Here is a 24,312-nt window from a genome sequence, read left to right as displayed (position 1 = left end):
CTTGGCTGTGGTTATAACCCAAGACAGAGGATATGGAGGAGACTCACCATAAACAGTGACCCTACTTAAAGTGGGACAAGCCGCAGAAGAAGAAGATACTAACTGATTACAGTGAGGGTGGGTGGGGGCTGATGCTATACACAAATCCTTAGAAAGCAACACATTTACCTAGTCATGAAATGCATCTATTGCAAATCAACAATTCAGACGACTTTTACAAATAAGTTTTTGCCCTCCTGTTACCAAACATTAAGCCAAATAACAAAGTCTTATTTTAAGAATTTTGCTTTAGCATGATGGAATGTCTTGGTACAGAAGATGAAAGTTATCAGTACAAAATTTATTTCAGTGATGAAGAATAGCAAAAATAGTGCATGTAAAAATGATCAGCTAGCAAAAAAAAGAATAACTTGTAATTCCACTCACATTTACTACTTGTGAAACCTAAAGACCATTTCAGGTCAGAGGAAAAGTAAATAAAATAAACTATAAGTTCTCCTTACAATGGTAAATTTATTTCTATATGTTGGTCAGTTTTTTGCAAATAAATCTATGAAATGCATAAATAATATGTGCTCACATATTCAAATCTTAATGTAGGTAACCGTTTAAATCCACTAAAACTTTGAACCGTCTGTGACTATCAAGTCCTTTACAAAAAATATACATGGATATACTGCTAATATTTATGTAATTAAATTAAACTTACCAAGAAATTATATTTTTTATTTAATCCTTTATCCAAGTTGACAAGGCTACTTCTATATAGAGGTTGATGATTAAAATTATTTGCCTTAGTATTCCATAATGCAAAACACACATCCTTTTGGATGTGTATAACTCCCTTTCAAAACAGTTAAAACATTATAAATTATGGAATGAAAGAATAATAGAAGCTAGAATAAAAATAGATAGAGGCTATTTAACAATAATTGGTTTATATGCCCCAGAAGAAGGAAGAGAACAGGATAATATTGATTTTTATAATCAGCTACAAAACATATATAATAAAATAAATAAAAATGATTACATAATTTTAGCAGGAGACTTAAATGCAAGAATTGGAAACACGAAAATTAATAATAATATAGGAATACATGGAGAACACACTCTAAACAGAAATGGTAAAAAATTGATTGACTTTGTAGTTTATAATAACCTAAAAATAATGAATTCCTTCTATAAACATAAAGACATACATAAATATACTTGGGCAGCAAGAGGATGGAAATCAATATTAGATTACTTCATATTAAATGAAAAGACATCAAAATTTTCACTAGATGTTAGAGTTCACAGAGGATATGAAATAAGCAGTGACCACTTCCTTGTTAAAATAAAATTAAGATTACCACCTAAATGGCTACAAGTAACAAGAACAGAAAGAAAAATTGAAACAATTGTTTATAAAACTAAACTATTGAATGACACAAATGTACAATGGCTATATGAACAAAGAATTAACCAGTATCTAGATAAAATAAAACAAAATGAAGAAATAGAAATAGAATGGCTTAATATAAAAATGATACTAAATGCAGCAGCAAATGAAAGCTTAGGAAAGACCAACAATTTCAATAAAAGAAAAAAACTGAAGATCTGGGATGATACAATCAAAGAAATAATCAAAAAGAAAAAAGAAGCCTATCACAAATGGTTAAGCAGTAAAAGATTAGAAGATGAAATAGAATATAAAAGAATAAGAGCCATAGCTAAAAGAGAAGTCAGAAAAAGACATAGAGAATCATGGAATAAATTTGTTTCTAATTTAGAACATGATTTATATAAAATAAGACCCAATGTATATAAGATTTTGAAACACCTAAATGCAGATACCAAAGAAAACATAAAATTAAACACTGAATTGAAATTAGAAGAATTTCTAAATTACTACACAGAACTGTGGACAGACAAATATTTTAAAAAAGACAACTGGCAAACAATTAACGAAAATGAAAAGGAAATAACTGAAGAAGAATTAGAAATCAGCCCGAGAGAAACAAGAAACGGAAAATCACCTGGAGAAGATAAGCTAGGTTCAGAACTATATAAATACGCAGGAACAAGATTCAAAGGAAGACTCTTATTATTTTTAAATAAAATTTACTCAACTGGTATCCCCCCAATAGAATGGAAAAAAGCAATTGTAATTCCTATCTTTAAGAAAGGTAATAACCTGGATAAGATAAGCTAGGTTCAAAACTATATAAATACGCAGGAACAAGATTCAAAGGAAGACTCTTATTATTTTTAAATAAAATTTACTCAACTGGTATCCCTCCAATAGAATGGAAAAAAGCAATTATGATTCCTATCTTTAAGAAAGGTAATAGAGATGACCCTAAAAACTATAGAGGTATCAGTATACTAAATTCATGTTACAAAATATACAGCAGAATCTTAAATAACAAACTAATGAAATATTCCGAAAACTTTATTCTAGAGGTACAAAATGGATTTAGAAAAGGACGATCATGTATAGACCCAGCCTTCTGCCTAAAATTAATAATAGAGAAAAGAAGAGAATATAATTTAGAAACACATATTGCATTTATTGACTTTGAAAAAGCATTTGACAAAGTTAAAAGAAACATATTATTTAACATATTAAAAGAAAGACAAATACCAAATAATATCCTAAAAGCTGTCACAAGTATATATGAAAATAATCAAATACAAATAAGATTAAATCATGAGCTATCATATACAAGAGAGATAAACCAAGGGGTCCAACAGGGATGTCCCCTCTCAGCAACTCTTTTTAATATCTACTTAAATGAAATAATAATAAAATGGAGTAAAAATTTACATCAAGGAACTAAACTTTCACCTACAGTTGACTTAAACACTCTCCTCTTTGCAGACGACCAAATAATAATTACAAATTCTGAAGATAACTTACAGAAAGCCATTTTAAATCTAAATGAGATATCCCAAGATTATGGTATGATAATATCAATGGAAAAATCAAAAACTATGGCCTTTAAAGGACAAGATCCAGCAAGAACTAAAATAGTATTAGATAACAAGATCTTAGAACAGGTGAATTCATTTAACTACCTAGGATGTATGATCACTTATGAAAATGAAGATATAAACATAAAAATTGCAAAATATTTAAAAATAACAGGAGTAATTAACTCTATATTTAAACCAAACCTAGTTCAAAAACAAACCAGGCTAAAAGTATACAATACATTAGCCCTACCGGTCTTAATGTATGGAAGCGAAATCTGGACAATAAAACAAAAAGACAAACAAAGATTAACAACAGCAGAAATGAAGTTTATGAGAAAAACTGCAAAGTATACCCTATTTGATCACAAAAGAAATGAAGATATTATGAAAGAATTAAACCAAGAACCAGTAATTGAAAAATTTCAAAGAATGAAAACAGAAAGATTACCAAAACAAGTCTTAAAGTACAAGCCATTAGGAAAAAGAAAACCAGGACGTCCTCTTAAACGATGACTTCTAAGGCCGGAACAGGCCATACTAGGCCTAAATCCTTGATACATATGATGATGATGATGATGATAATTCTATGCATTATGGAAAGAGTCACTAACCCAGATGGGTCTTCTGGGTCTGGCTCCCACTGATGAGATCTCAATAAAAGTTGAAACCAGTCTGAGTGGTGACCCTTCCCACAATGCATAGCATTATACACTTTCAAAAGAATGTGTGCTTTGCATTACGTGATACTAAGGCAATCGATGTGAAGTTTTCAGCCTCTACAAATAGCCTGATCATGAAAATACTTCACATTACAAACTTTCCTTAAGCTTGGATAAAGGATTAAACATGAATAATATTTCTTGCCAAGTTAATTTAATGTGTAACCAAGTGGGGAAGGGAAAAAAAAATCTTTTCCACTGCTACTTACCTAATTATATGTCCAATTACATGATGAATAATTTTTTATTTACTGTTTATGTACAATCCTTTCGTATATTATTCTATTTATATAGATATTGTTTAATGTTCATGCTTTTTGTTTAATGGAAGAAGCAGACATCTGAGGATAATAATTAACTTTCATGTAATGTTAAATAATTTTAATTTATTAATTTATTAGGAAAGAATTTGACATTGTTAACATTCAGGAATGTGTGTGCAGAGCTAATCATAGGTGGTATACTTTCTTAAGGAGAATTAGAGAGGAAACGTTAGCAAAACAAGTGTTTTTTGCCAGTATGGCAGGAAAAAGACCCAGAGGAAGGCCAATATCTAGGTAGATTGATACAATAAGAATTGCCTTAGAAGACTGAAATATAAAATCTGACAATATGGAAGTCCTGACAGATAAGAGATTTATTTGGAGAAAAATTATCAATAGGAGTTAGTAATGATGTTAAAATTTCACTACCAATAATATTATATACAATCTCAAAGGGCACATATTAGGAGTTTCATTAGGATGATAAAATTAATTTAATATTATTATTCAAATTAAATTAATTTTTTCATCATCATAATCAAACTAAATTAAATTATGCTTTAACTCTATTATTTCTATTTTGCTGCACGAATGGACATGTTACAAACATTTTGCATCTTAACAGCTAGTACCCTAGAATCCATTTTATCATTCAAAATGAAAACAATAATTGTCTGTAATAGAGCTAGAACCACCTGTTCAGACAATATTGCCTAGAGACTTACAATCTTCACCTTCTCGCTCTTCAGTTTTGCCTCTTCTAACAACTCCTTTACATCCTCCCTCATTGAATACTTCTTGCCTCTCAAATCATTGGTACCAACTAAGACAATAATTTCCTTCGACTTACCTTTTTGCATCTGGATGGTATGGCTAATATCATGAATTTTTGCTCCTGGGAAACATGGTTTTGTCATGCTTTTGTTAAGTACTCCCCTGATTAATAAGTCTCCATACATATTTTCTCCTTAACTTGTTTTTCTTGTTTGTTCGGTCAGTCTGCTTTTCAGCCCTGCTTAACTCTTACCGCTTCTGTAGTTTTTCAATTTCACACTTTGTCCTATGAAGGATAACATTTAAGTGTGCTATTTCTTTATTGATATCCATTTCATTCTCCTCTATTTTCACAGCCACATGTTCAACATTATTAACATCATTTTCCGTCTTATCAGTATTTGTTGCATTCTCGTCACCTAACAGACACTCACTTTTAAAACACTTAATACATACTCTCTCTCTCTCTCTTTCTCCAGTTTCAATTTCCTTCCACATATTCTTTAATTTTCTCGATGCATACATTTAGACGTGGAACAACATTCTGGTCATTCATGCACAATATGATTGTCAAGAATATCATTTGTTCACTTCATATTCTTTAGATGGCTAATCAAGTTAAGCCTAATCATCTCCTGTAGCAGATGCCAAAGGATTCTGAACACAAGACAAAAGGTATATGGTACACTGCCACAAACTCTGTCTTGCATTTTTGAGAAAGAATGAAAAAGTAAAACTAAACTGATGCTTAATGAATGAATTCAACAGTCAAAATGTCATTATTGATGAATCATCAGTTTTTGGCTATAATTGATACAGCAACTAAACAGTACCATCACAAAGGAAGAGTTCCATTCACCATAACTGAAGAAATCTCAAATATGAAAAAAACTCATTGTTATATTTAATATGGAAGAGACCATTACAAAGAATTTATTCCAAGATAAATTCGCAGTCTAAATTATTATTATTATTAGACGCCTCCAGGGAGTCCAAAGACTCATTGAGGGAGAGTGTGCCAACAGCATCGAAGGATTGGTTCCCTTTCCAACTACTAACCGCACTCAAACTTACTTAACTGAGCCATTAGTAGCAGAGGCTCTACCAATCGACCAACCTTTGCTGGCAAATGTTATGCTACAATAATTTAAGGCCAACTGCAAAAGTACTTGCAACAAGCAGAAATACTACTATGACAGTGCGTCAGCTCACTGCGTCTTGTGTACCATTTCTTGTAAAAAAAAATTATATGGTGATGTTTCCCAATCCTTTCTATTCACCAAATTCAGCACCTTTGAACTTTTGTTTTTGAAAATCAAGTTAAAGGAGTATCATATTTTAATTATACAGAAGTTCACAATAGTAATTGATGGCAGTTCTGAATAATAATAATAATGACCCTCAATCAGAGCTCTAGCACTGTTTTCAGACATAGGCAGACCAGTGTATTCAGTGTATGGAAGAAATCGAACAGGCCAAAAGTCCCTATACTGGTCCTGATGCCCAACCCTCATTAAATCATTTGATACTCAGCCTCCAAATCTACATACTAACTTAAGCACCCCCCTCCCTGCACTCCAACATACAGGTCCCTAATCCCTCACTCTGTATTCATGTTTCTTAGAGGTCTACTATATGATCATGTCCCAATGCTCATCACTGAATTATGTTCTCCTTCCAACTATACTACAGTGAAACTCCTTGTGAGGTTAGTTACCTCATAGAACATGCGTCTGGAGACTGCTTCAGAAATATCTGAAGGATACTGTTTGCATGACAACTACACCCACCATACTGAAACAGATATAACACAGGACAGAGCAGCAGGTTATACTATCATGATAACAATGGGTAACATACAAAAAATGTTAGGTTAATTCTGATATGCCATGGAATGCAACATATCAAAGATGCAAGGACTTCTGATCAACCCTACACTTTGAAATCAATAACATTACACCAGTTGTTTTTGCACAACTGTTTATTATTATTATTATTTGTTACCTCCAGGGAGTCCAAAGACTCATCAAGGGAGGGCATCTACTCTACAACTCTGCTTCCACCACTCACAATCCACTAACTTATCAATAAATTCCTGAAACTGTTTGATTATACCTCACATATTTGATAAAATTTTACATCATGGCTTTATTCTAATGATCTGGGATTTCACTTAACAGAAGATCAATGGATTTTCTGAATTCTGAAGTTAAATGACTGTTCTTGAACACAATAATAGCAAAAATATATGCTATATTACCATTATATGCTAATCAAGCTGCCTTAAGGCAACTTGAATGCAAATGAATCCCTCACTTACAACCACTCTATGACAGTGTTGTGTTTCCATTTTTTTTTTTTTTTTTTAACAAACAAGAAAAAGCAGTCTCTCACTTTACAAGAGGGAGACACTTTCTATTCTTGTCATCATTAGTTCTCAGTATGATTTCAATAAATGTCCCCAAATATCCTAACAAAAGATAAATAAAACAAAAGATCTAATGTGCACAGTATCTAATGGAAATACATCTATAAGTGTATATTTCATATTTAAACACTTCATGTCGAATATCATTCCTTCCCCCCCCCCTGCTTTTCAGTCACAAGTAGTGAAATATGCTTGATGCTCTAGAATAACTCTTCAAATGCCCATATATATCATATACACAAGACCAGGAAAATGCATATTAAAATATTTAGATGAGAAAGAAACCAGCTTAGGTAACTTTTAAATGATTACAAAAACAGATGAAAATCATATTAATCTAAAAGGATAAAAGCTTCAAAAGAGCCATATTTAATAGTATAAAATAACAAAAGAGATACTTATTTTCATTTGGATCAATTGTACAAAATGGGAAGTTTTCTGCAGCTACCTGGTTTGCTGTTAATACATTAAAAAATGTAGATTTCCTACAAAGTAATGAAAAGTGCAAAATAAGTATAGTTCATAAATTTTAAATATAAAAAGAAGCATAATATCATTATACTACTGCTACTATTCTCATACGTAATGAGTTGGATTTCCAATTAACTATCCTATATTTATAAAAATTTTATTCCATTATGTTGGATATGATAAAATTATTATTTTATAAACGTGTACAATAGAAATTCAAACAGAAACAGTATAATTAAAAAACTATATTTGAGATGTTTCATTCAGCATTATCCCCAGGATATAAGATAAATCATAACTAACTACACATCACAAACAGATATGACTGTCCATGTAGAACTTCTGCAAAGCTACAGGAATAGCCCAAATTAAACCCTTATGTTAAACCCTTATCTAAAATATGTATATTTTTATTTTATTTATTTATTTGTAATCCTTGTCTGAAAGAGAAAACCTTGAAAGAGGGGATAAACAACCCAAAAGTAAAATGCATTATACACCCACTCAGCACAAAATGCCCCAGAAGAATGTCAGTACATCAGCAAGAATCCCATATAAGACAGGTAGTCAAGTTTCCTAGGCCCAAGAGCCACAAAGGATGTTTGTGAGCCTCAAGATATTTTCTAAAAAATTTAATTATTAAAAACACATACAGACGCATATAATTATAATACATATGCATGACTAGTGATTTAAATTTTCTTCTTTTTTTAAAATTTTATATTGTATTTCACATAATACAATATAAAAAAATATAAACAATGTTTTTATATTTTTTTTATATTGTATTATATGAAAAGATTATATGTATTTATATGTCTGAAAAATATGCATGTATCATGAATTTTTGTCTTTTATGATAAACACAATAAAAACTAAAATTGCCTAGCAAGCTGAATGCAACTCATGAGCCAGGATTTGGACACACTGCCAAATATAAGATTCCTCTGCTGCCAGCAGATTTTGCAGGCCTAACAAATGGAACAATAGCACAAGTTTAATACTTGTGCTGTTGTTCATTTAGTAATACACTATTACTAAATATGATGGGCTGGTCTATTCTAACAAAATATACAGATATAATCATTCTTGATATATTAAAGTGATAGGAGATATTTTGATGAGTTGATTTCAAAATCAACTCATTGCAATGTTTGAATATTGACTTCTTCAAAGCATTCTGAATATTTACTATGCAAATGCTTATAACACTCTGTCTTCAGAATATCCAAATATGAACTCAAGGTAGAAGTTCCCAAATTATGCTTTTGGCCACTCATTCAATAAAAATAAATAAATAAATAAGTTAAATTGCTCGTGTATTAAACAAATTATTTATATATTCTGCTCACAAAAATAGAATAAACTCTTTAATTCAGTATAGAATACATAGAATTATATGTTAGGGTGATCATTATGGGTGATTTTAATTATGGCAATATAGACTGGAATGAAGAGATAGCAACTGGAAGTAAAGAAAATGAGTTTCTTGAGTTTTTGAGGGATAACTACCTCAGACAGTATGTAACAGAGGGCACACGAGGATTAAGGGTCTTGGATTTGGTCATCTCATCGGAGGATGTAATTATAAATGAGGTGTCAAATCATCCACCAATTGGTGAAAGTGACCATGAAGTGATTACCTGGGTGGTAATCACTTCATGGTCACTTTTTTCACAGGGGTCCTTGCAGTGCAAGGACCCCTGTGAAAAAAAAGGTATATGTGGAACTACAAGGCTGGTGATTATGAAGAGCTCAGGAGACAGCTTGCAGGTGTAGCATGGAATGAGGAGTTAGCTGGAAAAGAGATCATTGCAGCTTGGGGGATTTTCAAGAACTATTTAGTAGATGCAATGTCTAAATGTATACCACGGGTGAGAAGGTTAAATAAGGTAGGTGTGAGATGGATGAATAAAGAGATTAAGCATGTGATACAGAGAAAAAGGGCATTGTGGAGGCAGCATAAGAGAAGTGGAAGTAACCAATTTCATGAGGTCTACAAAGACCAAGCAAGGAGGGTGACTTGGTTGGTGAGAGTAGCTAAAGAGAGGTATGAATAGCAGTTAGCTAATGAAGCCAAAAAGAATCCTAGGGAGTTATTTCGATATGTAGCCAGCAAAAGAAAGAATGATTATGGAAGGATGACATTGATTGGAGGAAATGGTATAAAGACAGCTGTTGCAGAATGTGTGGTGGAGATACTTAATGAGCAGTTCATAAAGATCTTTCAATCTTGTGAATGTGACTTCATGGAGAGATTGAGAGCAGGTGATGATGGGGAGGAGAGACTGACTGTAAGTGAGCAAGAGGTGTTTGGGGAGTTGAGTAAACTAGATATAAATAAGGCTGTGGGACTTGATAATACATCACTACGTATTCTGAAGGAATGTGCCAGAGAGTTGACACCTGCCTTGACATATTTTTTTAATACGAGTCTTGCACTTGGTCAAGTTCCTAAAGAGTGGAAGGATGGCAAGATTGTGCCACTTCATAAAGGAGGTGATCGAACTCAAGCATCAAACTATAGGCCTATCTCTGTGTCAGGTGTTGTGGTTAAGTTGTTGGAGAAGCTTGTGAGAACTAGGATCCAGAGTTGGGTTGACAACAATGGTATAATCTTTGATGGACAGCATGAATTTGCTAAAGTGAGGTCATGTTTTAGTAATCTACTTACTTATTACAATAAAGTGACTGCTTCCTTGGGCAGAGGAGAAGGATACACAGTAATATACTTGGATTTCGCAAAAGCTTTTGATAGAGTACCTCATGATAAGTTGACAGTCAAACTAGAGCAGATGGGGTTGGATATTAGATTAGTGCATTGAATTGGAGACTGGCTATCTGATAGGTATCAACAAGTTGTGTATGGGGGGTGCGATATCCAGGAAAAGGAAGGTCACTAGTGGAGTGCCTCAGGGGTCTGTTTTAGGGCCATTACTATTTGACTTGTATATTAATGATATTGGCGAAGATTTGGATTGAGATATTCAGTTGTTTGCAGATGATGCAAAGTTGGGACGAACCATAAAGAGTAGTGAAGATGTTGTGGTCCTTGCAAGAAGACTGTAATAAATTGAGTGATTGGGCAAGCAAATGGGGATGTGAGTTCAATGTTGCAAAATGTAAGGTTTTAAAATTTGGAAAACAAAGATGGGATGCAAAATTTATGCTTGGTGAGAATATATTGCTGGAAGTAGAGGAAATAAGAGATCTGGGTATAATGATATACCCAGATCTCTTGATGATAATAAATGATAGTGGATGATGATAATAAATGATAGTGGATAAGGATCTAAAATTTAGGGGACACCACCAAAATTGTGAAGAAAACACAAAGACTTCTGGGAATGATGCGGAGGACACTGACGTGTAGAAGTAGGGAGATTCTTGTTCCGTTGTATAAGGCTTTGATTAGGCCACACATGGACTATTGTGCCCAGATTTGGTCACCGGGTTTTCAGAAGGATGAACAGATGTTGGAAAGGGTCCAAAGGCGACTGACTAAGGTAGTTTCTGACCTCTGGAATGATGAGTATGAGGAAAGATTGAGAAGATGTAATCTGCAGAGTCTAGTGGAGAGAAGGAAGAGGAGAGATATGATAGAGACCTACAAGTTGGAAAGGGGTTGTTATAAGATCAATGGTGGAGAAGTTCTACAGAGAATAGTGGGAGATCAGGGGAGAACCAGAGGTCATCCCTGGAAACTGTATAAAGAGGGTGTGAGTAGGGGAGTGAGAGGCAGGTTTTTTTCGTGCAGAGTTGTGAATGATTGGAATGCCTTGCCTGAGAGTGTGGTATCTGCAAGGAGTTTGAGTGTGTTTAAGACATGGTATGATGAGGTGTGTGTGATAAAATGACCTCCCAGATGAGTCTTTGACTCCATGAGGTCTTGTTTAATAATAATAATAATAATAACAAAAGATGACATACAATATAAAGACAAATTCTAAAAACTTTTTTCAATGACAAATCCTACCCACAAAAGGTTGTAAACCTACAGTACATTAGTACTGTGGATTAGCTAAGGGTTATATAATGCAGGAGCCTTGTTCTGGGGACCTCACATGATAGTTTTTCACGATAGTGCAGACCTCCAATACACAGACAGGTGACCTCATACTAGATAAGGAAAAACTCTGCTATCTGGATGGCTAAGATATTTGGAACCATCCATAACGTAGATTCAGAATGCAGTCTGTAATTTGGAAGGTACATTCAATGGAATGACAGAAACAACTGATGAAGTCAGCATACAATAACTGTTCATTACATGTTGTCTGGCTAGTTTGCAGGATTAGAAACAAAAGTTTCCAAGAAAAAAAGAATGCAACTTCTGCATACTAACTCACCTTCAGCCAAAAAAGTCCTTATATATTCCTCATGCCCTAGTTAAGATTTAACAAACCTAGATCTTTTTAACCAAAGGGCAGTGCTCTCCCCAATTTTGCATCATCTGCAAACATTTCACAGCTGCACTATGGTGGTATTTTTCAAAATGGATACTATCTACCTGGTTTAAGCTGGATGTAACAGCAAACCCTGAGAGTTATAAACTGATTACAATTAGCCCTTTCACATTCCTTAAATTAGTACCTTAAAAATGCTGTTTTAGGGTGATAATATTTCCAAATTTCTAATCAATCATAATAGTTACTTGGACTTTAAAGATCACTGGAAAGAAACTCAATAAAAGTGATACAATAGTGCTCGACATCAGTATCATGGTGACACTACTTTCCTTTTGCTATGACATTGCAAATCATTTTATAGATCAGAGGTCGGCAGCGCAGTGCCCAGGGGTGCCATGGCACCCGCAGTGAATTTTTAGTGTGCCCTCGGAGAAATTATTGTAAACTGCTTTGGAGCTCGCAGTAGTAATTTTGCATTGTAGATCACAGTACATCTGAGAGATACATTCATTACTAGTATGTGCTAAAATGCAAGAAAACAAAGAAAAAACTCTGCAAATATAATACATGATGGTACAAATTAAGTGAATATTGAATCCAACATTATTTCATAGCCGAATATAGAAACTACAAAAGTTTTGTGCGGAATATATAGAAACTAAAAGTTTCGGCAGATGCAAGCAAAAGTAGTGCCTTATCGGCAACTCGTAGTAAAGGTGGAGCAAGCTCCAGACCTCTTTCCTTAGTATTTTCCATAAATGTAAAGCACATCTTGCAGAGGTCAGCAATCTTTTTAATATGAAGAGCGCAATATAAAATTTAAAAATTATGAAGGGCTCATGACACAGGCATTTTTTCTCTCATTTCAGGTTTAGAAATTCTATGATTAGTTGTTTTAAGAAAAATAAGATTTCAAATTTTAACATCATTTGATTTACCTCACTTTTACAACATATTTTTGTCACATATAAATGAATATAAAATACCATAAAAAATAAAAATGAATATAAAAAGAATATTCATGTTAACAATTAGCATGTGTCTGTCAGATCAGATGCGAGCACCTTGCTTTATCAATCATAATGGCAAATGTATTTGTTTATTATGCAATAATAGTGTGGCTATTTCTAAAAAAAGTAATAGAGAAAGACATTTCAAAACCATTCATGCCAATTGTAATTTTAAGTTTAATTATTTAAACCAGGAGGTGTCGGCAACACAGCACCTGCGAGCGTCAGACGTCCTTATGTATTGTGCCTTTCATATTTAAAAGGTTTCCGACCACTGTTATAGATCATTGATCATTACAATGCATACATAAAACATGTGCAGTTAGCCTAGTGGCTGTGCGCTTCGCAACCACATGTCAGCTATGTCAGCCATAGCCAAGTTAGCCATTTTCGGGCGTGGACAGTAAGGTTTTTTTCCCCCAGTTTATTCTAGACTTGAGAACTCAACACTATGGACATAGGATACACGGGGTGTAGGGCTGACCACCTTATCCTGTGAACAGTTGGAGGTCTGATGATTAATAAACCCTCGACACCGCAAGGTAAAAGAGGGTAAAAAGAAGATGAGATGAGATGACATAAAGCACGCTGATATGAAGTGATCTAATTTAATATTGCTCACAGAAAAGCACAGAAATATACACAGTGCACAAATTACCATTATTATTATTTAAAACTTCCATTTATGGTGATAACTTCAACTCTACAAATTATTCAATTTTACTAAATAACTTTATTTTTTCCAACAAAATATGGTGACCATAATTTGATTGGAAAAAATGAAGGACAATTCTGGCCATACGAATCTGTATTTCGTCCAGTCAGCAAAGGTTGGTAGAACCTCTGCTACTAATAGCTCAGCAAAAAGTTAAGCAAGTTTGAGCACGGTTAGTAGTTGCGTTTCATGCTGTTGGCACACTCTCCCTCGATGAGTCTTTGGACTCCCTGGAGGTGTCACACAATAATAATAATAATAATTGCAGAAAAACTTTTTGCCTAAATAGTTTTTGATTAATTTAGAGATGCAATCATTTGAATGAAATGAACGGTTATGTCACATAGAATGATAATACTATACCAAGTTGCTGGGTGCCAAGCGTTTGTTTTGTCATAAAAGTTTTGTTTCTGAAAACTGAGTTTAATAATTTAGTAGCTTAAAGAAGAACAAATGGGATTTATGAGAGGGAGATCTACAACTAATGCAATCTATATTCTTTTACAATTATCTGAATTCATGTGGGAAATAAAACAGAAATCTTTACTGCTGCTTTTTTTATACTTTAAGCAAGAATTTGATTCATTAAGCAGAAATAAACTGTGCGAAATGTTAGAACAAAAAATAAAAGAGAAAGAATCACTCAAGCCTCCAGTACTATAAAAAATACTATGGCAACAACAAAATTTGGAAAAGTATTGAAATTTCTGAAATACCAGTTGAGAGAGGTGTCATACAAGGATGTCTCCTTTCACCATATCTGTTTAACCTTTTGCTGGGGGGAAACTAGTAAAACATTTTAAACCAAAGAACATGGGAATAACTATGAATGGAGAAAATTTACATCACAAAATATACAATGATATAGGATTATTTACAGATAATAAGGAAAATGATACAATTGGGAACCTACATAAAAATAGCAAGGACTATGCAATGCAGATAATTTTTAGTAAAATTAAAACAATATCAATAAGGAGAAACAGAGAAGAACTTAACTTAGAAGTGGAAGGAAATAAACTGAAACAGGTTAAAAAAATTCAATTTCTTAGGCACACTGATCACACACTAACGGGTTAAGCTATGAATAAACTATCAAACACATAATAAATCTAGGGTGGTCTACTATGACCAAGCTTGCAAATATACATCCCTTCAAAGGACTTAAAATCAAAGTATATAGTTCAATGGTACTTTCTCCCAGTTCATTATGGTGTGGAGACTTGGATTATCAAACTGGAGGAAAAACAAAGGTTGAGAGACTTTGAAGACATCATGGACTGAAATAAAAGCCAACCAGGAGATCAAAGAAGAATTACGCTACCATCTTTCAATAATAAGAAGAATCAGAAGAAAAACAGTTACAGTAGTAAGGACATGTGTGTACAGAATGTCTACTAAAAGGTTTCCTGAAATTTTCTAAAACAGAAGAGCAGGAAATGGATAGAAAACATCAAGAGCATTAGTAGTCTGAACTCTTACAAAAATTTATATAACTTGGCTACCGACAGATTGGACTGGAAAGCTATTGTTCATTGTAGCTCAATCTACCATGGGACGATGATGTCTGTAAATGCTGAGTAATTGCTGCTCTGTCACCACTGCCATTTCTGAAACAAAAATGGTGGCAGGGCAGCAATAAAGATATCTCATATTTGACATTACTATCTGTTAATTCATAATAATGTTTTTATGGCACAAACACCAACAAGAGAGTTAAAAATACATTTATTAAACTAACTGACTGAACTTAATGAGTTTAATTAATAAATGTATTTTTCTTTCCTTTCTTGGTGTTGTTTATAGTGAGTTTAATAAATGTATGTTTTTTTCATAAAAAAAGTATTATGAATCATCAACAACACCCACCTAAGCCTTTCAAATATGTACTATCTGTTAATGCTTTTATTTTTTTTCATGAAAGGAAATTCTTCCAGCAACTTCTTATTAAAAATACATTTTTTTATTTGATGCAACGGATGTGAAATATATGGAAATTAATTTAACCACTTCCCAATCATCAAAATCCAAAATCAAAATCCATAATTAGGATAAATTAATAAGCATTTTTGAGGTTATCTCAAACATATAATATAGCACTGTCTCGTGATGTCAAATGTTGACATCCTCACCATCAGGCCTGGAAAATAATATACTCTACAAGACAGGATTCTTCAATGCAGACATGAAATATCATGAGATGTAGTACAGAAGTATGGTCTATAACAGGTGCTAGTGAGGCAGTAAAAATATACATAAAAATAATAGTAATAAATAAATAACACTAATGAGTAGTGTTAAACAACACTATTTTCTCTGAATTTTTTCAGAATAGGACAATGTAGTAATGCTTTCCAACTTTCCTTGCAGTGGACTATGAAAGAACCTGCTCTTGTGCAGGATATTAGTCTACCAGAAAATCCTGCATGTGGATGCAATAGTAGTGGCATGATCTGCAGAACCAGACTGTTGTGGTTTAAGCTAATAACAATCTGCAGTATTTACAGAGACTTAAGCCCATGAACCTAGTTAGACTGGCTTTTGTTACTATAATTTTAGGATAAAGTGGGACTTATGCCCAAATACATATTTTTGTGTTTTGGCTAATTTCTCTCTCTTATTTCATATAAATTTATTCAACTGACTCCCTGCAATACCCAATTTGCTTATTAGGTATGGCAAACTAAAAATTATTCTATGGCAATTTATGGCACAATGTTTCAGGATGATGGCAAATTGTCATCATCCTGAAACATTATACCTAAAGAGCGGAAATATTTTACTTGTTTTATAGGTTCTCCATTAAGGATGCAGCTGGTGTTCTTAATATTCCTATTTATTTTTATAGTATTTATCTTTTTATTGCTCATTTTTATACCAGATTTATTACAGGAATTACTCATTTTAGTTAGGGAATCCTGCAAACTTGTACTGGATTTATTTAATAGTATAACATCTGCATAATGCAAACAGCTAAATTTGATAATTACCTCCAATTCTGATTCAGGTTTAATGCCACTTTCTTTCATAATGTGATTCATACAGATCATGAATAAGAGTGGAGATATAGTGCACATTTATCTCAAACCTGATTTTACATCAGACCACCTCCCTATACCACCTTCAATTCTAACTGCTGACTTATAACTTAAATACAGGGTAAGTAGCTCAGTATAATGTACAGAGGTAGTATGAGACTGGCTAACTTACCTTTAGTCTAAAGATATACCAGATAAAGGTTCCTCACGTTATAGACTAAAATTGAACCCAGGTCTTTTTGACCAAAAGGCTTCACCTATACCGACTGAGCTACGTAGGCTCTAGACTGTCAATGAATTTATTATAATGGAATTTAATATACTCAGACACAGAGTACTGTAACAGAAGATATCAAATGTTAAGATTTCAATGCTAAACTAGCACCCTTAACTAACAAAGACACATACCAAGTGGCAATACATTACTCAGTACGAGCCTAATGCAACTGCCAAAAACTTTTTCTAGAAATCATTGTTTTTAAACAAAGACTGAGTAATTACTTATACAGTATGCTATTACTTCTTGTAATAACAGTTAACAAACAAACATGATTAGCCATCAATGTGATAATAGCAAACAAGTTACTACCAAATGTACTCTCTGCCACGTACTTCAAATGTGTCAGATGGCCCTATTTGGAAGTTGACAGATTTTGTAGCAAGATTTAAAATAACTAATCCAGCTCAAGTATGGAAATATGACTTCTGCATTGCTTCAACCTTGATATCACCTCTGGGTCTGGCTCCCACTGAAGAGACCTCAATAAAGGTTGAAACAGGTTCTGGGTAGTGGCCCTTACCATAATGCATAGCATTATACATGTCCACAAGGAGATGTGCTATGCATTATGGGATACTAAGGCAAGTGATGTGAAGTCAGTCCACCTTTGCCATGAGTTGCCCCAGTCCTGAAGATATCTCAGGTGCAAACTTTGTTTGCTTACACTTGGATAAAGGATTAAACTAAATATATAATTTATACCAGCTCAAGTAGTTTCTGCATTTCATCCCAACTATATGACAAGCTCAATGAACCTATTGCAGCTAATTACCTTTGCCTCTTAGAAACTATGCAGTGATAAGGCAGTTAAGTTCATCTGCATAGTCTGCTATGCCTGTCAACTGCATATCTAACTAGTGGTTTTGTTTTTCAGTCTTACTTTTAATTTTGAAATAACTGGAAATATAATATAATCTAAGTTTATAAGTTACCAAATACATTTTGGTTTGCACAAAACTGCTTCAATATCTTTTATAATTATATAATTGATCTGGTTTCTGATTTTACCATTTGGGCATTTCCAGGTATATAGTCATCTTTTTGGTTATTGAAAGAAGGTATTTATTATTATAGATCATTCTGGTCCAAAAACTCAATTAGCCTTACATCTCTGTCATTCATATTACCAAGTCCAAAGTTACCAATTACCTGAACACCTCTTCCTGTAGACTGAATGTTTGCATTTAAGTCACACATAATGATCAGAATATCATCTTTCTTATTTGTTTTATAACCTTTTGGTACCTTCTCATAGAAGTCTTCAAACCTCTTCATCACACAATTGTCAGTAGTAGCACATATAGTGGAGAATACCAGTGTCCAAAGGTTTCCTTCAATTTTGGTTAGGATGATTCTGTCACATAGAGGCCAATATTCAAGAATACTTTTGGAAATTACTTTTTTTTTTTTTTTTCATCATAACTCCAACACCTCTTGTGTGCTCTTAACTTCCTGTATAGATAAAGTTACCCCTTTCAATGTTTCCACTCCTTGTCCATCTTGTCATTCTAACTCCCATTATGACTGTATTCATATTTAGCATTGTTTCTATTAAATTCTCAAGTTTTCCAGTTTGATATAATATTCTGAAATTCCATGTGTCTATCTGGAAGAGCCTACTCATGGTTTTCAGATAGACTTGATCTCACGATGACCCACCTGATGGTTTTGTGTCATCATCTTGATAAACCATGTTATTATTATTATTCAGGCCTCTACGGAGTCAAAAGACTCATCTTGGGAGGTCCCTCCTAGGAAACACAAAGTCTATCATACCACTCAAATGCATTGACCGTTCTCGCTCTCACCACTCCATCAGGCAATGCATTCCATGGTTCAACCATCCTCCATGCAAAGAAACCACTCCGCACCCTCTTGCTCACAGTTTCCTTTCATAACTTCCAGGGATGGCCTCTTGTCATCACTCCTTCCCACTATTCAACCAAGCAAAAGAACTCCACAGTGTCAACCCTGTAACCACCTCTCAACAGTTTAAAAGTCTCAATCATATCACCTCTCCTCCTTCTATCCACCAAACTCTGCAGTCCATATTCCCTCTTCCGATCCTCATAACTATCATTGTACAGCCTTGAAACCTTTTTGTTATCCACTTTTGTACCTTTTCCATAGTTAATTTATCCCCTTCAAATCCTGGGGACCAAATCTGAGAACAATAGTCCAAGTGTGGTCTGATAAGGGTCTTATACAATGGAATGATAACTGTTTTTATCTCTGCAGGTCAGTGTCCTTCTCATTATTGCAGCAATCCTCTGTGTTACCTTCACCACCTTTGTAATATGTCCCCTAAATTTCAGGTTTCTATCAATCATCAACCCCAGATCTCTTGTCTCCTCTACTTCCTCCAGTATAACTCCTCCCATAGAGTATGCAGTGTCCCATTGATGTTTCCCAAACCTCAAGACTTATTCAAATCCTCTTGCAGGGCTGCCGCATCTGCACTATTACTAATAATCCTTTCCAGCTTCACATCATCCGCAAACAACTGAATATCCCCTTACAATCCATTGAAAATGTCATTGATATAAAGGTTATTAAACAATATAGGTCCCAGTACTGAGCCCTGTGGAACCCCACGTAACCTTCTGCTTCCTTGAAACTGCTCCACCATACACAACTCTCTGATACCTATCAGACAGCCAATCCTGAATCCAGTTGACCAATCTGACATCCAGATCTATGTGCTACAACTTAAATATCAGCTTATCATGTGGCACCCTGTCAAATGCCTTTGCTAAGTCTAAGAAAATATCAGTATATGCCTTTCCCTCATCTAATGCTCTTGTAACTTTATCATAAAAGGCTAGCATATAGCTAAAACAAGAGCACCCCTTCACAAATCCATGTTGACTCTCACAGATGTTATTAGAGTTAATTCTACAGTTTCCATTTAGTATCATTTTCCATGTAGTTTTATATAGCAGAGCCATTGTAGGGGCATTCAACATTTTTTGCATGACTAAAGCTCTTGTTATTTATAATGTACAGTAGAATGATAAGATAGATAGGCTGTAATCCATCTCACAGTATTAAAGCCATTACAATCATTCTGATCATGCCTAGAAGTTTCTGGAATTGGGTCTGTCTGACATTATTTATCTTCAGTCTCAAGCCATGGCAAGTACTGCTAAGAGCTGATTCTCTTTATTCCTCTAATACCAATATATGTTAGCAAAGATTTTCAGGGTTCTTACAGAGCCTTTATGATTAACATAGTAGCTCGGGGTTCATGATCCCTTTATGATTAAAAGTATCATTAAGTAGTTCTGCTATGTTACATGCATCAGTCACCTAATCTCCAGCCAGCAGGGTTGTTCTTTAGGAATCATTTATTATAATACTGGGCCATAAAGGAAAAGAGTCTTATGGGATTTTCATTTGGTTATAATGTTGGTCTCCTTTCACATTCTAATTTCTCCTTCTTTACTATGCTGATTGGTTTTCTGGCCTGAGTCTTATGCTCTTGCAACTGTACTCCACATCTCTGCCATTTACAGGGTGTTCGAGATAAATTTGACATATTTATAATTAATTATATTTTTCCGTAAGTTACATGTATTAACACACACTTCTCTTCATTTAAAAGTTTGGACCCTTCTTCATTCATATACAAGATGTCAGAAAGGATGGATAGCTGGAACCCACCTGAATCATGGAAGAGAATAACTTGTATCATGATGATTCGTGCCCGCCATCAAAATAAGGATATTACGACTGCTGCCCAATGCTCCCTGAATACAGTAAAAACAATCAGGCATGAACTAGAGACTTGCAATGGTGACTACGAGGATGTAGCAAGAAGAAATATCCCTAGCAGACGATCTGATTGCGTTCGTACAGCAGAATTCCTCGCAAATCTGCAGGAACAGGTGTTGAAGAACCCTGGCATTGGAATTCGGGCTTTGTTCGTGGAGTTGCTAACTGTAGTCAAGTCCTGGATAACAAGGGTAGCCAATGGTAGGCCGTATGTATGGCAGCAGGATTCGGCCCCTTGCCACACCTCTGGGAAAAGTCAAAAATGGTTGTCTGAAAATTTCTACGACTTCACCAGTCCAAATGTTTGGCCTCCAAACTCCCCAGACCTTAACCCCATGGATTATTTTGTATGGGGCGCAGTTGAAAAAGACACCAATCGCACTTCCAGTAATACAAAAGCCCAGTTAATGGATAAAATTAAAACAGTTTTTGCGGCCCTTCCCAGGGAGACTGTAGCATCAGCTTGTTCGAGGTTCCGAAGCAGAATTGAAGCTGTGATCGATGCTAATGGTGGTTATTTTGAGTAAATCTTGTTGATAGTATTGTAATTAACTCTGCCTGTAATGTTTTTTTGTCAATTCATTAAATTTAATAGATACAAAGAAGATTTTCTTTTTCCTTACGAAACTGTCAAATTTATCCCGAACACCCTGTATGTTTATCCTTTTCCCATAACTACTACTCTCTCTCTGCTCTGTAGTTCTGTATGACTAGGGAAGTATGACTTCCCTAGTCATCTGTTCTTATTAATATCATGCAATTAGAGCAGAGTGAACATTGTTTACTAAAAAAAACCAAGCATACTGAATGCAATGTCAACTGTACATATAATTTCCTCAAAAATAAACATGTTTAAGTATACTTTGCAAAATGCAAGTGCTATATGATTCTTCCTATCTTCATCAACATTATTCTTCTCCTTTGGGCATATCAATTTGGGTAAAATTTGCTTTTGGGATCTTTATAAAAATTTGGAAAAAAAACTTTCAAAATGAAGCCAAGTAATAACTTTACTCTGAGTGATCATCTCATTTAACAATTTGAAAAACTGTTAAATGAGAGAAACAGTGATGACAGAATAGTGATAAAAAATATTCATGTGAAATATTATTAGGAGTATGTATCGGTGCCATGAAGTCAAAAACATCAGAAGCATGAAATATGGAAGGGCTGCTGAAGTAGATGATATCAAACCAGAAATGGTTAACACTTTTATTAAAGATTCACTATGATTACATTACATAATTCAGAAAGGCCAAATTTTGGATGACTGGAGTAGAGTAATATCCATCTGCAAAACAACTAAAGCTGAATGTCAGAGGTGTTTTTTTTTAATATATGATGATGATTCCATATATGAAAGATCACAGGATCTATAACACTATAGTGCCAGTGTGTGTGGGGGGGGAGGGTAAGTGATTAAGGAGAAAGAAGTAGCCTATTGATATGTTTCTTAAAGAGTTGGAGGTCGTACTCAGCAGGAAAAACGGCATGTGGGAGACTATTCCAAACCTGATGAGAAATTAATTCATTTGGTTTGGAGTTGAGCAGTGTATGGTGTTGGCCAGTGGCTGCTCTAGTTCTTACATGGTTAGAAGAAAGTGGAGAAATGGTAGCAGCAATTCAGAGGAACAATGCCCATGAAAGTAGCTATAGAAAAGGAACAGTGCAGAAATAGAGCACCTATGGGAAAGTGACTAAAGGGAGTCAGTGAGGGAAGGATCACCTATTAATCAAATTGTGCTCTTTGTATATCATTAAGAATTCTTAGAGATTTTGGATGCACCACCCTAAATGTGGAGAAAATATTCCAAAGTTGGTCAGATCTGAGACTTATAGCATTAGGAGTTGAGAGGAAGAGAAGTAATCTTTTGAACAGAAAGAAACTCCAAGTTTTTTAGAGGCTGAGAATGCTTTGTATGTAATGTTTCTGCCAGGATAAACTGGATGTGATAGTCAGCCCAAGAAGAGAAAGCAGATCTTGAAAGGAAATTTGAACATTCTCAAAAGTAAGAGGGAATGAATTAGGATCTTTCTTGCAGGTAATAAGGCAGGCCAGAGTTTTTATGGTACTGAAATTTACTAAGCTGTCTTCACCCCATTTGAGGATGTTGAGATCAGTGTTTGTGGAAGATTTTGAGGCTTCTATGATTTGAGTACTACAGGGTTTCTTGAATGAGGAAGAAAAATGAAGAGTAGTCATTGGCAAAATTGTGAATAGAATCTAGAAAGAGAGGTCATTGATGTAAAGGAGGAAGAGCATGGGTGAAAGTAGAGAACCATGGGGTACTCCGGAACTGATAGAGAAGTCTGATGAGAGAAAGCCACCAACCACAACATGCAATAAATAACCAGTGAGGAAGCTGGTAATCCATTCAAAGAGTGCAGGAGGGAAGCCATAAGATGGAAGCTTGTTCAGGAGGCTTCGATATGCCAGACATAATCATCTGGCATTGGAAATATCAAGAGTGACAACAGGGCAATTCTCCAAATCTTTCCATGGCCTCTGTCCAAAGATGGATGAGATTTGTGAGGTCAGCAGTAGAATGAAAATGGCAGAATCCATATTGGTAATTGCTAATTAACTGCTGGGTCTCCATGTAGTGAAGAAGCTTTTTTTTTTAATGGTTGTAGTTCACACCTACAAAAGGTTTTATAAACCTACAATACATTACAGGGTGTGTGGTGCACACCCATGGAATAGCAATATCAGTGATATTGTATTTTTGCATTTATTCCTGTTAAAGACTCTCCCAAATGTTTCCTGGCTTCACGTGATTCCTAAAATTAAACATACTAATGAAGCAATTTACTAATGCTTCATGAAGAAGATACTTTTCGACATGTAAACATTCCATCACGTTTGTGTTAATAGCCCGGTGTGCAGTCACAAATATGGACACTTTTCAGCCCTTCGAACAGATGTATAGATGGTGCAGCAGGTTAAATTCTTAGTGTTCCAGTGGCTTTAAATCATCCAGAAGGTGAGGCCGGGTGTGCATTGAGACAATAGCACCCAGAAATTATCAGCTGTGAATGGTTATTGTGTCAACCAATCCAACTGAACATTATTATTTGTCATGAGTTGATGTTTTTGTTTTCTGAGTTTCATCTGTTTTAGTGTGTGAAGTGTGTGCTGACATGTTTAGGACACCAATATAGACAAGTTTTAAATACATAATTTTCTATAAATAATTTATAACTTTCTTTAACTTTTTTGCACATACTGACAATGCAAAACAGTGTTGACAATCTGAGTGAATTAAAGCATATTGATAAATTAAAGTATTCAAAGTTATCCTACAATTAATTGCATTGGACTAATTAAGATGAGTGCTGATATGATGCACTTAAAACTGTCATACATTGGTAAAAATGCAATCATATGGTCAAATTGATATGAATATTGTAGCATGGGTTGCATAAGTCACACAACAGCACACCCTACCAAAATGGGCATGGGGTTAGACTTT

At 34.4% G+C, this 24,312-nt stretch overlaps 1 protein-coding gene across 1 annotated transcript in view; it reads right to left on the bottom strand.

Annotated features, from left to right (window-relative positions):
• The window catches only part of LOC150104979 (obg-like ATPase 1), a 343,661-nt gene that overhangs the window by 253,729 nt on the left and 65,620 nt on the right, over window positions 1–24,312 (bottom strand). Inside the window, exon 3 of the mRNA XM_090396086.1 lies at window positions 7,541–7,627. Within this exon, the coding sequence (XP_090252212.1) occupies window positions 7,541–7,627 (87 nt within the window). The remainder of the gene's footprint in view (window positions 1–7,540; window positions 7,628–24,312) is intronic.

This window comes from Typopeltis vanoorti, chromosome 7, assembly GCF_054136105.1.
Source record: "Typopeltis vanoorti isolate ZY-2024b chromosome 7, IOZ_Tvanoo_1.0, whole genome shotgun sequence".
Lineage (NCBI taxonomy): Eukaryota > Metazoa > Arthropoda > Arachnida > Uropygi > Thelyphonidae > Typopeltis > Typopeltis vanoorti.
This window is presented reverse-complemented; position numbering and strand designations above follow the sequence as displayed.